We start from the raw sequence: 23,246 nt of genomic DNA, 5'->3' as shown, positions 1-23,246 counted from the left end.
GTGGGAGGGTCCACCCCATTCCGATATCAAAAAATTATAAAGCCTGTTCCTCCCTCCTGCCCATATCCGGAATCTACTCCCAAATACCTTTCATTTGAGTAGCATATTGTCATGATCGTGAAATTTTAGAGGGTTTTGGGGTTAGTATGAAATTCATACTCTACTCCCGAATACCTTTCATTTGAGTCCCATATTGTGTCGATCGGAACACTTTTATTTTTGAGTAGTACTTTTTGAGTAAGAGGTGCCGCCCTCCTTCCTTCCAGACCAACCTACACAATCTGTGACAATTTTAACATAATCGGTTCTGCCGTTTTTGAGACCATACGGAACAAACAAACAAACGAACACAAATTGATTTTTATACCCACCACCATAGGAGGGGGGTATTCTAATCTAGTCAATCCGTTTGTAACACTTCGTCATATTCGTCTAAGATCCCATAGAGTATGTATATATTCTTGATAGTCTCGACGTTCTGAGTCGATCTAGCCATGTCCGTCCGTCTGTCTGTTGAAATCACGCTACAGTCTTTAAAAATAGAGATATTGAGGTGAAACTTTGCACAGACTCTTGTTTTGTCCACAGGCAGGTTAAGTTCGAAGATGGCTATATCGGACTATATCTTGATATAGCCCCCATATAGACCGATCCGCTAATTTAAGGTCTTTGGCTCCTAAAAGCCACATTTATTTTCCGATTTTGCTGAAATTTGGGACAAAGAGTTGTGTTAGGCCACTCGACATCCTTCTGCAATTTGGCCCCGATCGGTTCAGATTTGGATATAGTTGCCTTATAGACCGATCTCTCGATTTAAGGTCTTGGGCCCATGAAAGGCGCATTTATCATCCGATGTCGTCGATATTGGACAGACAGTGAGTTGTGTTAGGCCCCTCGACATCTTTCTGCAATATGGCTCAGATCGGCCCAGATTTGGATATAGCTGCCATATAGACCGATTTCTCGATTTAAGATTTTAGGCCCATAAAAGGCGCAATTATTGTCCGATTTCGCCGAAACTTGGGACGTAAGTTGTGTTAGGTCCTTGGACATTATTTTTTCAATATGGCGCAGATCGGTCTAGATTTTTATATAGCTGCCATATAGACCGATACGCCGATTTACTGTCTTGGGACCACAAAAACCACATTTATTATGTGATTTTGCAGAAATTTGGGACAGTGAGTTGTGTAAGGCCACTCAACATCCTTTTGCAATTTGGCCCCGATCGGTTCAGATTTGAATATAGCTGCCGATCTCTTGATTTAAGGCCTTGGTCCCATAAAAGACGCATTTATTGTCCGATTTCGCCGAAACTTGGGATAGTGAGTTGTGTTAGGCCAGTCGACATCCTTCTTCAATTTGGGCCAGATCGGTTCAGATTTGGATATATGTGTCATATAGACGGATCTCTCGATTTAAGGTTTTGGGCCCATAAAAGGCACATTTATTGTTCGATTTCGCCGAACTTTGGGACAGTGAGTTGCGTAAGGCCAATCGACATCCTTCTTCAATTTGGCCCAGATTGGTTCAGATTTGGATATATCTGCCATATAGACCGATCTCTCGATTTAATGTTTTTGACCCATAAAAGGAGCATTTATTGTCCGATTTCACTGAAACTTGGGACAGTGAGTTGTGCTAGGCGTTTCGACTTCCTTCCTAAATTTGGCCCCGATAGGTCCAGATTTGGATATAGCTGCCATATAGACCGATCTCTCCATTTAAGGTCTTGTGCCCATAAATTGCGCATTTATTGTTCGATTTCGCCGAACTTTGGGACAGTGAGTTGCGTAAGGCCAGTCGACATCCTTCTTCAATTTGGCCCAGATTGGTTCAGATTTGGATATATCTGCCATATAGACCGATCTCTCGATTTAAGGTTTTTGGACCATAAAAGGCGCATTTATTGTCCGATTTCACTGAAACTTGGGACAGCGAGCTGTATTAGGCCCTTGGACATTCTTCTTCAATTTGGCCCAGATTGGTCAAGATTTAGATATATGTGCCATATAGACCGATCTCTCGATTTAAGGTTTTGGGGCCATAAAAGGCACATTTATTGTTCGATTTCGCCGAAATTTGGGACAGTGAGTTGTGTTAGGCCCTTGGATATCCTTCTTCAATTTGGCCCAGATCGGTCCAGATTTGGATATAGCTGCCATATAGACCGATTTCTCGATTCAAGGTTTTTGGCGATTTCGCTGTAATTTAACCTTTCAACCTAATTTTAGAAAATATTTTAATTTGAAAATATTTTAAAGTTTTTATTAATATGCTTCTTATCATTATTTATGCAACTTGTTAATTTTTATTTTTTTTTCTCTTTGCAGTTCCAAACGATTTCCACATAGGCCATCTCAAATCTAACAAAACAACTTAAATATCTCTACATTAAATGTCTCAAAACATAAATATTTTATAAAAAATAATAATTACGATTATAAGAAACAAAAATAGAAAAAGAAAAATATTTTATGGAAAATGGCACACGTGGGCAGTTGGGAAAAATTCAAATTGTTGACATGGAAAAATTGGCTTCTACAATGGCATCACAAAATTCAATTTGCAATAGAAATATTTGTGCCAGTGATCTTCTCACTGTTAATGGTGTTGGTACGAGCCCTGGTGGTGGCAGAAGAAAAGCCGATTACCGAATATCAACCGCAGACTCTTGAAAATATTAATTTGTTTAGGTAAGTTATAAAAATGGCTATATTAGATTCAAAATAGTTTTAATGCAGAATATTTTATATAACAATTCATAAAGGACTTGAATATTTTAAAGTTATTAAGTCCAAACCCCTGCTCATTAAATCCGGATTTAAGGTTCTCGTCAGCTAGTTTTATGAAGGGAAAGCAGATGATCGAGCCATTAAATACGGATTTAAAGAGCAGTGTAAACGGGGTTCTAAATGGGGTTTACATTTTTTTTATTAAATTTTTATCCAATTAAAATTTATTAAAAAATTTGTTTTTACAAGAATCGAGAATGAATGAGCCATTGTCATTATAGTCTTGAAAAGGTGCAACTTGGGATTTAAATGTAATTGCGTATAGGATATGACTTATGGAGTATAAGATTAAGATTGATTATACTGTGTGTGTGTGTACTTAAAGTTTCAAACCAAATTTAAGGGGCATCATTTGAACCAGATAACCTTTCTCCTCACTATTTTCTACCACATCATGTTTGCAAAATGTTTAACAAAATTTTGGAGTCACGTAACTTATATTCACTACAAAATTGCGACCAGGATGCCAAAACATAAATCCTGAAAAATTTTCTGTGAACAGGTCATTAGCGTTAATGACGCCTCCAAGATGAAAAGATTTCTCTCAAAAACCCATGTCAAAACTGAGACGTTAGTAGACGTCATGGGAGTGAAAGCAGAGACAAAGGAGAACATGTTGAGGCTTTTCCGCAGTATGAGATGGAACTCACGGTGAAACCGAAATCTTGACATAATGAGAATTTATGACTAAGAAAGCCTTGAGGAGCATCCAATCATTTAAGTCACCCGGACCAGATGGAATATTTCCAGCATTACTGCAGAAGATAGCAGACTAACTGGTGCCCCATTTGGCCTCTATTTTCACTGCATGTCTAAGACTTGCATACACTCCGAAAGCCTGGCAGGAGGCATGGGTGCACAAAAAAAAAAATGTCCCAAAATTTAAGATTTAAGCAATGAACAAGTAAAAGCGTGCTTAGTTCGGCCGGGCTGAATCTTTAAAACCCACCACCATGGATTTTGCTAAAAATGTATACGAAATAAATTTAGTTGAAGGTCATAATTCTATTGTCAAAATTTGAAGACATTTCGAACCGAACACTGATTTTGGTAATAAAATTCAATGATTTGCAAGCGTTGCTCGTTAGTAAGTCTATTCATGATGAAATGTCAAAGCATACTGAGCATCTTTCTCTTTGACACCATGTCTGAAATCCCACGTGATCTGTCAAATACTAATGCATGAAAATCCTAACCTCAAAAAAATCACCCTTTACATACCGAACTTCTGTCAAACCAGCAAAAATTAAAGCTTCTAGGAACCGAACAATGATGATCGAGGGACCGGCTTACATGGGAGCTTTATCAGGTCATAGACCGATTTGAACCGCACTTGGCACAGTTGTTGGAAGTCATCACAGAACACCGCATGCAAAATTTCAGCCAAATCGGATGAAAATTGCGCCCTGTAGGGACACAAGAAGTCAAATCGGGAATTCCCCCCACCACCATAGGAAGGGAGTACACTAATCTTGACATTCCGTTTGCAACACCTCAAAATATTCGTCTAAAACCCCATAAACTACACATATTCTTGATCGTCTCGACATTCGGAGTCGATCAAGCCATGTCCGTCTGTCGAAATTTCGATAGCGGTCAAATGCGTAAAGCTAACTACTTGAAATTTTGCATAGTTTCTTAATATTGATGTAGGTCGTTGGGGATTGTAAATGGGCCACATCGATTGAGATTTAGATATAGCTCCCATATTAACCGATCTCCCGATTTGACTTCTTGAGCCTATGGAAGCAACAATTTTTATCCGATTTGGCTAAAATTTTGCATGTGGTGTTCTGTTATGACACCCAACAACTGTGCCGAGTACTGTCCAAATCGGTCTATAACCTGATATAGCTCCCATATAAACCGATTCCTGATTTGACTTCTTGAGGCCCTGGAAGCAGCAATTGTTGCCCGATTTAACTGAAATTTTGCAAGCTATGTTCTATTACGACTTCCAATAACTGTGCCAAGTACGGTTAAATTGGGTCTATAACCTGATATAGCTCCCATATAAACCTATCTCCTAGACACGCCAGACAAACAACACAGAAACAAACACACCATAAGTGGACGTTTCAGCGGTTGTTTACACGGCATGTAGTTGTCCTATGACATGTCAAATATAGCACATGTTAAGTTTTACATATTGTGTGTCGATTACAAAAAGTGACATGTCATAAGACAACTACATGCCGTGTAACGGCGCCTTAACGTGTCTTCTCCCTCCACATTGGAGACATTCGGACGGAAATTTGAATTTTGAGTCATACTTAACAATGGGTCCATCGGTCTTTTTGGATGCTACAAGAAAAGGCAAGTTAAAGTGCCCTGTACCACAATAGTTGTAAAGGATATATAAGCTGAAAACCTCCTCTTGGCTTCATTCATGGTCAAATTAGTAAATTCCGCTGCAATAAATGTAATGACATCATAAATTTCCTCGCAAAATATTGGCTTAATATAGGTTTAACTTGATGTGAGGAAAAATCTAAAAATTTTTAAGTTCAATCTGCACACATAGTATAATTTGCATGAATTTCTTGTTTTTTTATTGTTATTCAATAAGATGATGTTTGAGAAAGATTTCAAGTAAATATTTCTTTGAACTATAATCTAATAAGCACAGTTTTAACATAAAATAATAGCCTAAGCGAATTTAAACTAAATATGAAACTTAGTCCTTAAGTTAAATAATGTTGGCAGTATTTTTCTCAAATAATATTTTCTTCTTACATATATGTAAACAAAAAAAAAACATAACAAAAAAAAAAATAAAACAATATTTATATGGACGACATCACAATTTGTAATTTCTCTAAAGGAAAACAGTAGTACCAGCCAGCAGAATGCGTAATTTACTAAAATCTGCCTTGAACAAAGACAGGTAATTTAATCGTAGTATTATGATGTCCATAAGGAACTTGTGCCGCCAAAGGTTGCTTCTGTTTCTGTAACCAGTAGATATTTTTGCTTATCTTTAATTGATGATATTTTTTAAATTAACACCTATATATCCTTCTGGTTAACACCTTCTCAACTTTAAGTATCTTTCACTTTGGTCGTAGTAAATTAACACTTTATTTATTTAATTTAAGACTCTTGTTCTTAATTGGTGATTACCTTTGTTTTAATAGACCTCACACTTACACTAACTAAATACAAATTGTTGATTTTTTGTTATAAGCTTTTTTTATTTCTTACATTTTTCATTCCTAGACACTTTAAAACATTTTTCTCGTGTATAGTTTCTTTTTTTATTGTTTTTGCTAACGTTCTTATTGACAGTTTAAGGATAAACTAAAATATACCGAAAAAATATCAGGAAATTTTTTTTCAATTACAAATTTTAATAGACTATAAAAAGATTTTCAAATAAAAAATTAATTAAATCAGTAATTTTTTTAATTGAATCCGGATTTTTTTTCAATTACGATCGTGATTGAAATTTAGGAAATTTTCTATTAAAAAACCAGTAAGGAAGGGCAGACGTCGGACGGTGCCGGCTGTATAATACCCTATACCTTCCCCAGAAGTACAATGAACCAATTTTGATAGACCTCGGCGGATGTTTTCAGATGGGTTGTTAAAAAATCCCTATCAAATTTCGAGCAAAATTTTGCCAAGATTTGTCAACAAATGCGCTTGCTCTTGGCTCTTGGAGTGAAAATCGGGCTATATGCAAAGATGACAGTTATATCTAAATCTGATATAACGATTTCTATAAAATTCACCAGTAATGTCGAGAGTCATAAGAAAATCCTACCTGCCAAATTTCAAGAGAATCGATGAACAATATTTGTGTTTGTATTTGTATTTTATTATGATAAAACCCATACAAAAGACAGTGTCTTATATAAAGCATGGGTTAGTAAATTTCTCAAAATCGGACGAATGAACGTACATATGGGCGCCATATCTAAATCTGAACCGATTTGGAGTAAACTTCTCAGATATTGTGGTAGTTCTCGGGGAAAGACTGGTCAATAAATGCGCTGGCAGTGGGCCTAGAAGATAAAATCGGGCGAAATACATATATGACAGCTGTATCTAAGTCTGAACCGATTTCCATAGGCTTCTCCAGTAATGTCGAAAGTCAAAAGAAAATCCTTCCTGTAAAATTTCGATAGAATCGGTTAACAAATGTGCACTTTATTCCAAAATTTCTGAAAATCGGACGAACATATATATGGGAGCTATATCTAAATCTGAACCGATTTTGAACAAACTTCTCAAGTATTGTGGTAGTTGTACAAAATTTTGGCAAGATTGGTCGATAAATGCGCTTGCTGTGACTCTAGAAGTGAAAATCGGGCGAATTACATATATGGCAGCTATACTCCAAACCTGAACCGAACAGATAGTGTTCTGTTATGACTTCCAACAAATGTGCCAAGTACGATCAAAATCGGTCTTGATATAGCTCCCATAAAAACCGATCTCCCGATTTGATTTCTTAGGTCTTTACAAGCCGCAATTTTTGTTCGATTTGGCTGATATTTTGCATGCTGTATTCTGTTATGGCTTTCAACAAGTGTGTCAAGTACGGTCCAAATCGGTATATAACCTGATATAGATCCTATATAAACTGATCTCTCGATTTGAATTCTTGAGCCCCTGTATGCTGAAATTTTTGTCCGATTCAGCTAAAATTTTGCATGCGATGTTCTTCTATGACTTCCAACAACTGTGCCAAGTATTGTCTAAATCAATTTATATCCTGATATAACTGCCATATAAACCGATCTCCCGATCTTGAGCCCCTATAAGCCGAAATTTTTTTGTTCGATTTAGCTCGATTCTATTATGACTTCCATTAACTGTGTCAAGTATGGTATAAATCAGTCTTATAACCTGATATTGCTGCCATATAAACCGATCTCCCGATTAGACTTCTTGAGCTTCTTATCCGAGTTGGCTGAAATTTTGCACATATCGTTTCCAACAACTGTGCTAAATATGGTCTTAATCAGTCCATAACCTGATGAAGCTGCCATATAAACCGACCCCCGATTACACTTCTTGGGCTTCTAGAGGGCGCAATTTTTGATCCAATTTCGATGAAATTTTGCATATGTTTTGACTTCCATTAACTGTTCTAAGTATGGTCTAAATCGGTTGATAACTTGATATAGCTACCATACAACCGATATCCCAATTTGACTTTTTGAGCCTCTGGAAATATCACATCGCAATATCCATTTCCGACCCCATAAAGTATATATATTCTTGATGGGCGTGAAAATCTAAGACGATCTAGACATGTCCGTCCGTCTGTCTGTTGAAATCACGCTACAGTCTTCAAAAATAGAGATATTGAGCTGAAACTCTGCACATATTCTTTTTTTGTCCATAAGCAGGTTAAGTTCGAAGATGGCCCAAATCGGACTATATCTAGATATAGCCCCCATATAGACCGATCCGCCGATTTAGGGTCCTAGGCCCATAAAAGCCACATTTATTATCCGATTTTGCAGAAATTTGGGACTGTGAGTTGTGTTAGGCCCCTCGACATCCTTCGTCAATTTGGCCCAGATCGGTCCAGATTTGGATAGCTGCCCTATATAGACCGATCCCCTGATTTAGGGTTTTAGGCCCATAAAAGCCACATTTATTACCCGATTTTGCTTTAATTTGGGACAGTTAGTAATATTAGGCTCTTCGACATCCTTTGTCAATTTGGCTCAGATCGGTCCAGATTTGGACATAGCTGCCATATACACCGATCTCTCAATTTTAGGTCTTGCACCCATAAAAGGCGCATATTGTCCGATTTTGCCAAAATTTGGAACAGTTTGTTGTGTTAGGGCCATCAACATTCTTCTTCAATTTGACCCAGATCGATCCAGATTTGAATATAGCTGCCATATATAGACCGATCTCTCGATTTAAGGTTTTGGGTCCATAAAAGATGCACTTATTTTCCAATGTCGCCGAAATTTGGGACAGTAAGTTGTGTTAGGCCCCTCGACATCTTTCTGCAATTTGGCTCAGATCGGTCCAAATTTGGATGCAGCTGCCAATATAAACCAATCTCTCGATTTAAGGTCTTGGACCCATAAAAGGCGCATTTATTGTCCGATGTCGCCGAAATTTGGGACAGTGAGTTATGTTAAGGGTCTTCGATATTCTTTTTCAATTTGGCCCAGATCGGTTCAGATTTGGATATAGCTGCCACATAGAACGATCTCTCGATTTAAGGTTTTGTGTCCATAGAAGGCGCATATTGTCCGATTTTGCCAAAATTTGGAATAGTTTGTGGTGGTAGGGCCATCAGGCTTCTGCAGGTGGGCAAACTCGTTCCGGTCCAAAGGACCGATCGCCGCCAAACCAGGGTGGCTATTGGTTATTTAATGGCACCAATTGCTCGCCTTGTCATATCGAACATCATAGGCACTCGGTATTTGTGCAAGAGTCGGTGCCGTCCGGCCTCTCACTGAGGCCTCTCCTCTCAATACCGCTGATTGTCCACGACTGCCGTTGCAGCAACTCCGTATGGAGCATTCCACTATCTGCAACCTGTGGACGCGCCCGGTAGCTCGCAGCGCAGCTTTTCGTGACAGCAATGAACACTACACAGATCGTACCTTAATGTTCCAGCCAGTTTTGTGGGTAAAGCCTCTGGAGCTTATTGGAATTTTGAACATTTAAAATTAATAAACTTCTCTCTTCTTGCTCTGATTGGTCGAAGCAAATTTGCCGAAAATTTAAAATGTCAGGGCGAATCACATTTTCTTCCAGTTCCAAAAAAATATGCTTTGTTGTAGCAATTCGCCGATGCGGCCACCTTATTAACCACGCCTTGGTCATAATATTTTGAATTTAATTTTAAAACTAAACGAACGGTTATTGGCAAACCACGATTTCTTTCACAATAATATCAATTAAAAGTTGAAAGGATTTTGGTTATTACAATTAAAAATTTCATTGGGAACCAGAACACTAACATAATAACAATTTGCCATCAAAATCATGAACATTAATTAAATAAAACATTAAATTTTTGTAATCATTGTAATTTGTGGCATGTGCATCTAGGTGTAGTCAGTATTACTCTAACAATGTGTCGCAAGTTATATCAACTGATTGACAAATTTCTTTCTTTTCTTTCTCTCTCTCTTCTCCTCCGTTGTAGGTATCAAATGTCCATTATGGAATTTGTAAAGCCCGTCAAGTACAATCTTCTCTATTCACCGAACAATCCGTTCATAAGAAATATCGCCTGTGAGGCTGCACAAAAATTAGATTTACAGTGCATAGAAAAAAATGATGCAGCCGCCTTGGAATTCGCTATGATCTCTGACAATCATTTGGTCGGTGTACAATTTGACGATGACTTCTACAATCTGGATGAGTATCCCACAAAACTAGCATACTCTTTGCGTTACCCCAGTGAGCTGAGAACATGGACTTCGAATCTTGCCTTAACATGGTTGACAATGAAGCTATTTTTACCCCTGGATTTGACGGGGCCACGTAACCCCTCGGCTCAGGATGGTGGTTTGCCGGTGGGTTATTTACGCGAAAGTTTTCTACCCGTTCAGAATGCAATTTCCATGGCCTATACAAAACTAGTATCAAATCGCACTGACTTGCCCCTGGTGGATATGCAACGTTTTCCCTATCCAGAATACATTTACGATCCACTGCTAGAGGGTATGGCAAGTTTTGTGCCCCTAATTGTTTTGTTAAGTTTCATCTATCCCTGCTCGAATATAGTGCGGGTGAGTGGTTTACAAAAATATTCAGAGATTATGGCTGTTTGTTTGACAATTTGTATTTGATTTCAGTACATCACTGCCGAAAAGGAGAAACAATTGAAGGAAGTTATGAAAATCATGGGTTTGGACAATTGGATACATTGGACTGCATGGTTTTGTAAAAACTTCATCATGTTGGCGGTTTCGGCTATTCTAATCACCATAATTATGAAGGTAAAAAAACAAGTTCTTATTTAAGCTTCCAAGGGACCCTTCTAACGTTTTTCTTCCAGATTCGATGGTCGCACGATGTTGCTGTTTTCACATTTGCCGATTGGTCAGCCTTGCTCTTTTTCATGTTGGTCTATATGATAACCAGCATTTGTTTCTGTTTCATGATGGCCACTTTCTTCTCGAAGGCCAGCACTGCGGCCGCTGTTACCGGCTTGGTATGGTTCATTGCATACATGCCCTACTCCTTCATGTACCAAACCTATGATGAATTGAGTTTGGGCACCAAAATGGGTTGGTGTCTCATATCGAACACCGCCATGGGTCTTGGTCTAAATATTATCATGTTGTTCGAGGGCACGGGAGAGGGATTGCAGTGGAGTAATCTTTTTACCCCCGTGAATATAGACGATGATCTGACTGTGGGCTATGTCATCATCATGATGTTAGCATCATGCGTCATATACATCTTGGTGTGTCTGTATGTAGAGCAAATATTCCCCGGCGATTATGGTGTGCCACGCAAATGGAATTTCATATTCAGTCGCAAATTTTGGTGCGGTGAAAATGATTATATAGGTGTCGAAGATATGCCCCAAGAGCATATAGAGCGTCGCAACCCCGATGCATTTGAACCAGAGCCAGCCGGCAAACACATCGGTCTGCAAGTGAGAAACCTAAAGAAACGTTTTGGTGACAAACATGCTGTGAAGGGTCTATCGGTCAATATGTATGAAGGCGAAATAACAGTGCTGCTGGGGCACAATGGTGCCGGCAAGACTACCACCATATCCATGCTGACGGGTATGTTCCCTCCCACATCCGGTACGGCTATACTCAATGGCAGCGACATTCGCACAAATATCGAAGGTGCCCGCATGTCTTTGGGTCTTTGTCCGCAACACAATGTTCTATTCGATGATTTGACCGTGGCCGATCACTTGATCTTCTTCAGTCGTCTGAAAGGTCTCAAGGGTGATGCCATAACGCAAGAGGTTAACAAGTACATACGAATGATCGAATTGGAGGATAAAGCCAATGTGGCCTCAAGCAAACTATCGGGTGGTATGAAGAGAAAACTATCGGTCTGTTGTGCTCTCACCGGAAATACCAAGGTGGTAATGTGTGATGAACCCAGCTCTGGCATGGATCCCTCGGCTCGTCGTCAATTGTGGGATTTATTGCAAGCTGAGAAGGCTGGACGCACCGTGCTATTGACCACACATTTCATGGATGAAGCTGATGTCTTGGGTGATCGTATTGCCATTATGTGTGATGGTGAATTGAAATGTCATGGCACTTCGTTCTTTTTGAAGAAAAAATATGGATCTGGATACAAATTGGTGAGTTGGGAAAATTTAGAAAGGTGGTATTAGTCATTCTGTTTGTAACTCCTCGAAATATTCGTCTAAGAGCCCACAAAGTAAATATATTTTTGATCGTCATGACATTTTAAGTCGATCTGGCCATGTTCGTCCGTCCGCCTGTCTGCCTGTCGAAAGCACGCTAACTTTCAAAGGAGTAAAGCTAGCCGTTTGAAATTTTGCACAAATACCTCCAATAAGTGTAGGTCGGTTGGGATTGTTAATGGGCCATATTGGTCCATATTTAGATATAACTGCCACATAAACCGATCTTGGATCTTGACTTCTTGAGCCATTAGAGGGCGCAATTCTTATCCGGTTTGGCTGAAATTTAGCATGAAGTGTTTTGTTAAGACTTCCAACAACTGTGCCAAATATGATTTAAATTGGTCCATAACCTGATATAGCTGCCATATAAACCGATCTTCGATCTGGACTTCTTGAGACACTAGAGGGCAATTCTTATCCGATTTGGCTCAAATCGGATAGGGGGTATATTCATTTAGTCATTCCGTTACAAAGTATATAAATTTCGGATCGTCGGAAAATTCTAAGACGATTTAACGATGTCCCTGTGTCTGTCCGTCTATCCGCCCGTCTGTTCATTGAGATATTGAGCTGAAATTAATCACAAATATGTCTTTTTGATGCACTCTGGTTAAGTTCTTGAACGGGCCAAATCCAACCATATTTGGATATAGCTGCTATATAGACCGAACTGCCGATAAAGGATCTAAAGTCCATAAAGGCTTTATTTTTTATTCGATTTCGCTGAAATTTGAGTAGTGAGTTTAAGGCTTCCCAACATCTGACCCAAATATGTTTCAGATCGGACTATATTGATGTAGGTCGTTGGGGATTGAAAATGGGCCATATCGGTTCAGATTAAAATATAGCTCCCATAGAAATCGATCTCCCAATTTGTCTCTTGAACTTTGCAAACGTTCGGTCCAAATCGGTGTTTAACCTGATATAGCTCCCATATAGACCGATCTCCCAATTTGACTTCTTGAGCCCTTACAAGCCGCAATTTTTGTCCGATTTGGCTGAAAGTGTTTGCACAAAGTGTTCTGCTATGAATTCCAACTTCTTTAACATGATATAACTCCCATATAAACCGATCTCCCAATTTGACATCTTTTATCCTTTTTGTATCTATTCCTACTTTAGATCTGTGTCAAACGTGATGGCTGCAAGGCCGAAGAACTGACAGCTCTTTTGCGGAAATATGTGCCCAATATACAACCTGAAGCTGATATCGGCGCCGAGTTGAGCTATCAGTTACCCGATACCTATTCACATCTGTTTGAGGAAATGTTTAGTGACTTGGAACGCGAATCGGATAATTTGAAACTCAATGGCTATGGTGTGGGCATAACATCTCTGGAAGAGGTCTTTATGAAAGTAGGTGCTGAAGATTCCAATGCAAATGGTGATACCCATAAAGAGACCAGTGCACGAATGAATGGGGCCAATGCCTATCATGAAGATGATGCCGAATCTGTGACATGTAAGTCCCAAAGTTTAGCAAGTGAAATCCATTTAACTAACTGAAAATTTTTGTTTGTATATTTTCCAGCTGATCGCTTATTCTCCGAAAATGTCCACTTACTGAAAGGTGTCAATCTACTTCGAAATCAATGGGACGCCATGATGTGGAAGAAAATTTTGCAGACATGGCGCAGCAAATTCCTCTTTTTGATACAAAATATAATGCCCATATTTTTCGTTGTTATGACCGTCATAATCGCAAGAACACAGGGTACATTCAAGCCATTGCAGCCGATGACAGTGAGTTTGACTCAGTATCCCGTGGGCGTTAGCGTTTTAGAAACGGCTCCTGATGTAGCTGGCAATTCCTTTATGGCTGCTGTCTCAAGTCAATATAAAGTGGTTGCTCAGTCATATGGGAGTGATTATGAATTGGAATTAACTGGCTCGAAGAGTTTTAGCGAGTACATAGTGGAATTGGGCCGCAAAATACAAGTGAGAATAAATTCAAGATATTTGGCAGCGGCATCTATAAGATCGAACAACATCACAGCCTGGCTGAATAATCAGCCCTTACATACGGCTCCATTAACGGTGAACCTGGTGCATAATGCCATCGTCAAGTAAGTCCCGCAGAAAGAAAAGAATTTCAATAAGTGTTATCTCTTCATCGTTTTTGGCTTTGGTTTGTGGTTTTTTGGTTGCCAGCACTCACTAAACATGAAAATTGGGAATCTTCCCGGACATTTCATCGGCATTGTGTTGTGTTTGTTCTTTTTTAACATTGAATTTGTCGTGGAACATTCCTTAAACGTTTTTCGTAATGAAAACTGTGTATACTAGAATAGAGAGTCTTAAATGAAGGCCTAATGGATAAGTGTAATGAGACAGATTCAATTATTGAAGCAATGGTCAAGCAAATGTCAAACCTGGAAAAAATAAAGCTTCTAAAAATCGAACAAGGATAATCGAGAGACCGGTTTAAATGGGAGCTATTTCAGGTTATAGACTTATTTGGACCGTACTTGGAACAGTTGTTGGAAGTCGTTACAGAACACCGCATGCCAAATTTCAGCCAAGTCGGACAAAAAATGCGGCTCTCAGGGACTCAATAAGTCAAATCGGGAGATCGGTTTATGTGGGAGCTATATTAGGTTATAAACGGATTTGAACTGTACTTGGCACAGTTGTTGGAAGTCATAACAGAACATTATGTGCAAAATTTCTGCCAAATCGGACAAAAATTGCGGCTCTCAGGGGCTCAATAAGTCAAATCGGGAGATCGGTTTGTATGGGAGCTATATCTAAATCTGATCCGATATGGCCCATTTGCAATTCCCAATGATCTACATCAATAGTAAGTATTTGTGCAAAATTTCGTTCAATATCGTTCAAATCGATTTATAACCTGATATAGCTGTCATATAAACCTATCTGGAGTCTTGACTTCTTGAGCCACTAGAGGGCGCAATTCCTATCCGATTTGGCTAAAATTTCGCACGACGGGTTAGGTTATGGCTTCCAACAAGTGTGCTAAGTATGGTTTAAATCGGTCTATAATCTGATATAGCCGCCATATAAACCGATCTTGAATTTAGACTTCTTGAGCCACTAGAGGTCGCAATTCTAATCCGATTTGGCTGAAATTTCGCATAACGTGTTTTATTATGACTTCTAACAACTGTGCCAAATATGGTTCAAATCGATTTATAACCTGATATAGCGGCCATATAAACCGATCTGGGATCTTGACTTCTTGCGATTCCAGAGGGCGTATTTATCATGCAATTTGGTTGAAATTTTGTACAACGGTTTCTCCCATGACCTTCAACATACGTGTCAAATATGGTCCGAATCGGTCTATAGCCGATTCGGACCCTATATATAGGGTGGTTATTGCGAACTTTGCAGGCTCAAGAAGTTAAATCGGGAGATCGGTTTATATGGAAGCTATATCAGGTTATAGATCGATTTGGACCATACTTGTGGTAGTTGTTCACATTCTTAACAGATGCCATCATGCAAAGATTCAGACAAATCGGTTAATAATTACAGGCTCAAGTAGTTAAATCGGGAGCTATATCAGGTTATAGGTGGAACATACTCCATTTTTTCTATATTACACTCAAATATACGTCTGGGCAAAATTTTAGAGCTCTATGTTAACTATAACTATTTTTGTCCAACGAATACACTTAGAGGCAACAATGTGCCCCGCCCGGCCTCTTACTGAGATTCTCCACTGAGATTCTCAGTGGTATGATTGTCTGCGACTACAGTTACATTCTACCATCCTCCGCCTATGACGTACCCGGTAGCTCTTAGTTGAGCTTACAATATTTCATATAAATACAATTTTTCATATAAATGTTCAATGAATCAGTTTTTGCTTGTAAGTCTCAGTTGCCTTTCCTTATTACAATGCTTTCGAAAGAAAACCGTCAATTTTTGTGTTGCATTATAAAATTTCCACCGTCCAAGTTTTATGTGGAGCTTACCTTACCTTCATTTCATTTGTTTGTTTGTTTGTTCTGTTTGTGTGTGCTTGTGTCTTGGACCATTGTTTTTAATATCGAAATTTTTTGAATTCCCTTAGGGCTGCCATGAATGAGTCCTATGAAATTGAGGTTACAAATGCCCCATTACCCTATTCCACAGAGACGGTATTGAATCAATTGAATACCGGCAATAATCTGGGTACACAGTTATCGACGAATTTATGTTTCTGCTTCTGTTTCGTGAGTGCTTTTTACATTTTGTTCCCAATCAAAGAGCGTGAATCTCGTTCGAAACTTTTGCAATTTGTGAGTGGCGTCAATATATGGATCTTTTGGATAACACAATTCCTGTGGGACATGCTGACCTTTACACTGACCGCAATTATAGTGGTCTGTACGATAGCATGTTTCCAGGAGGAGGGATTTTCGGCCTTTGGCGATTTGGGTATGTATGGAAAGATGATCGAGAGGAGAATGCAGCAATGCAAAATTCTTTTTTGGATTTGTTTTTAATATGGAACATGTCTTTTTTGTAGCTCGCTATTTCCTTGTTATATTTATATTTGGATTTTCGGTGCTTCCATTTACATATCTGATTTCAATGTTCTTCTCGGAGCCTTCAACTGGATTTGGCAGAGTTTCCATTATCAATATATTCTGTGGTAAGTATTGCCGAAGGATATTTAAGAGTAACAATAATGGTATTTTGTCACAATTCTATTTGTATAGGAAATTTTGTCAACATTTCATTTCTAAGAAAATTTTGTTAAAATTTCAGTTCTAAGAAAATTTTGTTAAAATTTCACTTTATTTCTATGGAAATTTTTTTGGCAATATTAAATTTTCTTGGAAAATGTAAACATTTCATTACCATAGAAAATATTTTCGAATATCATTTCTATTGGACATTTTGATCAAAATGTTATCTCAATTGGAAATTTTGATCAAAATTTCATTTCAATGGAAAGTTAAACAAGTAAAAAGGCGTTAAGTTGGGCCGGGCCGAACTTTGGATACCCAGCACCTCGAGTATATACGTAAACCACGTTTCGTCAAAATCCGGTGAAAAATACATACCTTATGCCCCGTAGCAGCTTTATCGAAATATGTTCGGATTTGGACCAAATACTTTTAAGTACAAGTCATTGTTCAATTGTGTATAACAAAGTATAGGTCTTAGTAGAAGTAGCTATATCTAAAAATAAACCGATCTGAACCATACACGACACGGATGTCCAAAAGCCTAACATAAGACACATTGTAAAATTTCAGTGAAATCGGATTGTAAATGAGCCTTTTATGGGGTCATGACTTTAAATCGAGATATTTATCTACAAGGCAGCTATATCCAGATCTGGACCGATTTGGGCCAAGTTGCAGAAAAATGTCAAAGAGCCTAACACAACATCGGACAATAAATGCGCCTTTTATGTGCGAAAACCTTAAATCGAGAGATCGGTCTATATGGCAGCTATATCCAAACCTGGAACGATCTGTGCCATATGGCAGAAGCATGTCGAGGGGCTTAACCTAACTCAGCGGCCCAAATTTCAGTGACAACGGACAAATAATGCGCCTTTTCTGGGCCCAAAACCTTAAATCTAGAGATCGGTCTATATGGCAGCTATATCCAAATCTGGACTGATATGGGACAAATTGAAGAAGTGTGTCGAGGGGCTTAACCTAACTCATTGTCCCAAATTTCGGCGACAACGGACAATAAATGCGCCTTTTATGGCTCCAAAACCTTAAATCGAGAGATCGGTCAATATGGCAGCTATATCCAAATCTGAACCGATCTGTGCCATATTGCTGAAGTGTGTCGAGGGGCTTAACCTAACTCACTGTCCCAAGTTTCGGCGACATCGGACAATAAATGCGGCTTTTATGGGCCCAAAACCTTAAATCGAGAGATCGGTCTATATGGAAGCTATATTCAAACCTGGACCGATTTAGGCCAAATTAAAGAAGGATGTCGAAGGGCCTAACACAACTCATTGTCTCAAATTTCAGCTAAATCGGATAATAAATGTGGCTTTTATCTGCCCAAGAGCCAAAATCGGCGGATCGGTCTATATGACAGCTATATCCAAATCTGGACCGATCTGGGCCAAATTAAATAAGGATGTGGAAGAAGCTATCACAACTCACTGTTCCAAAATTTCAGCAAAATTGGATAATAGCTGTGGCTTTTATGGGCCCAAGACCCGGCGGATCGGTTTATATGGGGGCTATATCAAGATATAGTCCGATATAGCCTATCTTCGAACTTAACCTGCTTATGAACAAAAAAAGAATCTGTGCAAAATTTCTGTTCAATATCTCAATTTTTGAAGACTGTAGCGTGATTTCAACTGACAGAAGGACGGACATGGCTAGATTGTCTTTGACTTTTACGCAGATCTGGATATTTCGATGTGTTTCAAACGGAATGACAAAATGAATATACCCCCATCCTTCGGTGGTGGGTATAAAAAAATCATTTCTTGGGAAATTTGAAAACTGAAATACAGACAGACAAACTAACAAAGAAATAAACCAACTAACAAACAAAGCGCAACAATTTCACTTTTATACCCACCACCATGGGATGGGGGTAAACTAATCTAGTCATTCCGTTTGTAACACCTCGAAGTATTGGTCTATGGCCCCATAAAGTATACATATATTCTTGATTGTCTCCACGTTCTGAGTCGATCTAGTCATGTCCATCTGTCGAATTCACGATAACGGTCAAACGCGTAAAGCTAGCCACTTGAAATTTTGCACAGATATTTACGGTTGATGTAAATCGGTCTTTAACCTGATATAGCCGCCCGAGTAAACTTCTTGAGCCCTAACAAGCCGCAATTTTTGTCCGATTTTGCTGAAATTTTGCACAGAGTGTTCTGTTATGACTTCTAAAAACTTTGCCAAGTACGGTCCAAGTCGGTCTTTAAACTGACTGACCGATTTGACTTCTTGAGCCCCTGAAAACCGCAATTTTTGTCCGATTTAGCTGAAACTGAAGGTCTATAGAATAGGTGGGGTTGGGGAATTAGGAGATGACTCAGCAGTTGTTGCTGAACACTTGCCTGGAAACTATCGCTAAATTCTGGCGGATTGCAGGAGACTGAAAATCCAACTGCCACAATCGAGTTAGGAGGGGATGGCATTGAAACGGGGCCCAACAAGCCCTGTGTGGGTGGGTTGCAAAGTTGGACTGGACTCAAGGTGTGCGCCAGCGGGGAAGCACGGAACTCAAAAAGTACTTCGACAGCAGCAGTTAGTGAAGCATCTAAGTGGAAATCGTCCACACCGCAAGTGTCCAGTGTCCTGAGGAAGAGTGGTTCCACAGCTTTCTCACCTGCCCCTGGATGCGTACGGAAGCTCATCATGACAAGATCTAACGAATGTTGTGAGGATAAACTCCTGGCGGAATCAGAAGACAAGGCTAACGCAACAGTGGTGGAAGTTCTGAATCCTGACTATGGTCCGGTTTCTGCAGATAAATCTCCACTATGGTAAGGCCGCTTCGGCGGCACTAAAGGTCCTTCTGATGGCAGGGGAATTTGATGTGGTTCTTATCCAGGAACCATGGGTTTGTGGAGGAATGGTTCATGGACTAAGAATTCTGGGAATGGGAGGCACAGAAACTGTATTCTTGCAAAGAATTGTCTAAATGCTTTACTTCTCCCGTCGCTAAGCACTGAAGATTGAGTAGTAGCCAGCCTTGAGATAAATAAGTCTCATTACTGGCTGGCTTCCCTGTATGTGGCATACGACTCAGAGATGACACCTTCAAACCTTAAGTTGCTGGTAGAAGCCGCTTCTGTAGGAAAGAAGAGCCTCACTGTAGGAAGTGATGCTAATGCACATCACCAGATATGGGGAAGTTTGGATGTCAACGTAAGGGGTGAGCTACTTATCGAATATATTGTAGGTTGCAATCTGACGATTTATAATTAAGGGGATAAACCGACCTTTATTACCAGGAACAGGCCGGAGGTACTTAATATTAAAATTGGCAAGAATATGCCACGGGGGAGTGTTGTACGATCACAGCTTCTCTGCGCATTTTCGACAAGTTTCAGCCTTGTCCAAAAAACACTGCAGAAGTGGTCCCTCGGCTAAACAGAAGAAAGGCGGATTGGGATAAACTTCGGCACAAATTCTGCACGTCAATCCCTTCTAGACCAGAAAAGAAAGTGGAAACTACGGAGAATATAGACATAGTGGTCAAGCGGATCATGAAGACCATGAATGACTCGCTTGTGTCAGTATGTCCCAGTGCCAAGCCAAGGGGCAAACAGCTACCGTCATGGTGGACCCCAGAGCTGGTTGGTCTAAGGAAGGAATGCAGAAAACTCTTTAACAGTGCAAAGAGCACCCCACGATTGGGACATCTATAAGGCTGAGCTAAAAAAAATAAGGGCGAGCTGAGAAAGGTTCAAAACAAATTCTGGGTAGAATTCTGTAGCTCCGTGGAGGATACCTCTGAGGCCTCTAGACTAAGGAAGATTCTGTCCTCGAGACCTATTACGGTGGGGTATATTCAGAAGTCAGAGAATGTATGGACAATGTCTAGTGGGGAAACACTAGAACTACTCTGGTGAGGAAACACTAAGATAACGTGGCGTCAGAAGAGGTTGTCACTGGTATGCATTCGTCGGAGGCTGTTAGGGAAATTGTGTCTGAGCCGAAATTCCTTTGGGGGATAAAAAGTTTCGACTCCTTTAATTCGCCAGGCCCTGATGATGTATCACTGGTTGAATTACAAGCTGGGTCTTATAGACTGGTTCCTTGGCCTAGGGAGATATACTCTGTTTGTATCAGAATGTCATGTATACCTGTGGGATGGAGGAACACGAACGTAATTTTCATTCCGAAAGCAGGAAAACCCTACCACACGAAGACGAAAGATTTTCGTCCTATTAGTCTGTCATCCTGAAGACTCTTGAGAGGTTGATAGAAACACACCTTAGGGCAAAGATCCCAGGCGTACTGTCTCCTCTACTTTGGAATATAGCCATTAACAATATATTATAGTCTCTGGAAGATAGTGGTGTAAAAGTGGTCGCATATGCTGATGACGTGGCAATTGCGGTTAGGGGAAAGTTTCCCAGCACTCTAAGAGATATACTTCAGGAAGCTCTACGTGCAACAGCATAGTGGGCTACCGAAAGTGGTCTAGGTATAAATCCGTGCAAGACAGAAGAAGTTCTTTTCAACAGGAAATACTAGTTGCCTACAGTGGAACCTGTCTCCTTGGGCGGAGAGAATGTCCCATTTACAGAAAGCGCAAAATACCCGGGTGTTTTGCTGGACAGGAAATTGAACTTCAAATCCAACATTTTGGAAAGGGCAAGAAAGGCCACTCTTGCCCTATACACCTGCAAGATAGCCATTGGCAGAAGTTGGGGGTTTAGACCGCGTGTCATGTATTCGATGTATACTGCGGTTGTCAGACCTTTAATGCTATATGGTGTTGTGGTCTGGTGGACGGCATCTCAAAAGTCCAACTACTGCTCGATACTTAACCGGATCCAAAGTATGGCGTGTTTGTCACCACAGCCGCACTGAGGACGACACCATCTGATGCAATGAATTTAATGCTACATCTTTTGCCTCTGGACATTGTGGCTAGATAAATTACAGCGACCACTGCCGTGAGGTTAAGGGAGCTTTCCTATTGGTCATGTGGCGGCTACGGACACTGTGTTATCCTTGATACAATATCCGATGTTCCAGGCAGTGTGGATTACACCCTACCTGAGCCGCTTTTTGATAAAAAGTACTGTACCACGATTCCTGATAGAAGCGATTGGAACTACCATATCCCTGGCAATAGAAGTTACATAGACTTCTATACGCATGGTTCCAAACTAGACGACCAGGTGGGCTTTGGTGGTCTACTCTAAAGATCTAGAACTGGTCATATTGAAAAGGTTACCCTATCACTGCAGTATGTATCAAGCGGAGGTCCATGCAATTAAGGAAGTGGTGGAATGGCTATGATATAATGTCATTATGACGATTGGCATAAATATCTTCTCAGACAGCCAGGCAGCCATTAAATCCCTGGAAAACGTATTTCTGATCACAAAAACCGCCCTCGATTGTCGCAGATCTCTCAACGAGATGGCTGAACAGTTCAAAATTCATCGTTCTTGGTGCCGGGCCACAGAGATATCCCAGGGAATTGTAAAACGGACGAGCTTGCGAGACTAGGAACTACCCTAAACATTCCAGGGATACTGGAATCTGTGGGTATGCTTCTAGCGACATGTAAGCTAAGTTTTCACCAGACCCGAAGGACAACAAAGAGGGGGCTGTGAACATTCGAAAACTATGTGGCCCAATCTGGACTTGAAGAGGTCTACTACTTTGCTGTGATTGGTTAGAACAGACGTCTCAGTCATTGTGTCCGTCACGACAGGTCACTGTTTAATCGGAAAACATGCTGACAGACTGAAGGTAGCCAGCAACGACTTTTGCAGAAGCTGTGAGGACATCGAAGAAGAAGAGACTATTGAACACCTTCTGTGTGTGTGTCCCACTCTGGCAGGCAGTCAGAAGGAGTTCCACTTTAGGTTATCATTTCTTTGAGAACCTGTCTGATTTAGCGGATGTGAACATTCGCAAGTAATTGGGCTATTTTATATTTAAAGCGATCTGGTAGGAACTAGAAGGTATCTTCCTTCTTCTGTTCCTGTGATATCACAATGGGTGACAGCAGTCTAAGTGAGTCTGATTTAAGGCTGCCACTTAAACCTAACCTAATCTAACCTAGCTGAAGTTTTGCATGTGATGTTCTGTTATGACTTCCAACAATTGTGCCAAGGTCTAAATCGGAGTATAACCTGATATGGCTCCCATATAAACCGATCTTCCAATTTGACTTCTTGAACCCTTAAAAGCCGCAATTTTTGTACAATTTGGCTAAAGTTTTGTAGATAGTGTTTTGTTATGACTTTCAACGACTGTTCCAAATCAGTCTATAACCTGATATAGCTGCCATGTTAACCGGTCTCTCGATCATCCTTGTTTTCGGTTCCTAGAAGCTTTAATTTTGGCTGGTTTGACAGTAGTTTTGAGAAGTTTTGTGGCATAAATTTATGTCCTTTAACTAAATTTATTTTGTATAAATTTTTAGCAGAATCTATGGTGGTGGGTTCCCAAGATTTG

General features: G+C 39.9%; 1 protein-coding gene across 5 annotated transcripts in view; it reads left to right on the top strand.

The window, feature by feature from the left end:
- The window catches only part of LOC106085149 (phospholipid-transporting ATPase ABCA3), a 119,464-nt gene that overhangs the window by 83,086 nt on the left and 13,132 nt on the right, over positions 1-23,246 (top strand). For 3 of the 5 annotated variants that reach the window (XM_059366359.1, XM_059366360.1, XM_059366361.1), the window contains 9 exons: positions 2,334-2,696; positions 5,620-5,682; positions 9,931-10,519; positions 10,586-10,729; positions 10,789-12,069; positions 13,261-13,600; positions 13,670-14,204; positions 16,178-16,524; positions 16,616-16,741. In XM_059366359.1, coding sequence (XP_059222342.1) covers positions 2,485-2,696; positions 5,620-5,682; positions 9,931-10,519; positions 10,586-10,729; positions 10,789-12,069; positions 13,261-13,600; positions 13,670-14,204; positions 16,178-16,524; positions 16,616-16,741 — 3,637 coding nt within the window. In that variant the 5' untranslated portion in view covers positions 2,334-2,484. Of the gene's footprint in view, positions 1-2,333; positions 2,697-5,619; positions 5,683-9,930; positions 10,520-10,585; positions 10,730-10,788; positions 12,070-13,260; positions 13,601-13,669; positions 14,205-16,177; positions 16,525-16,615; positions 16,742-23,246 lie in introns of those variants that run through there. The other 2 variants (XM_059366363.1, XM_059366362.1) reach the window with 2 other exon arrangements.

This window comes from Stomoxys calcitrans, chromosome 4 (assembly GCF_963082655.1).
Source record: "Stomoxys calcitrans chromosome 4, idStoCalc2.1, whole genome shotgun sequence".
NCBI classification, from domain to species: Eukaryota; Metazoa; Arthropoda; class Insecta; order Diptera; family Muscidae; genus Stomoxys; species Stomoxys calcitrans.
Note: the sequence above shows the minus strand (reverse complement) of the source record. Positions and strands in the feature narration are given on the sequence as shown.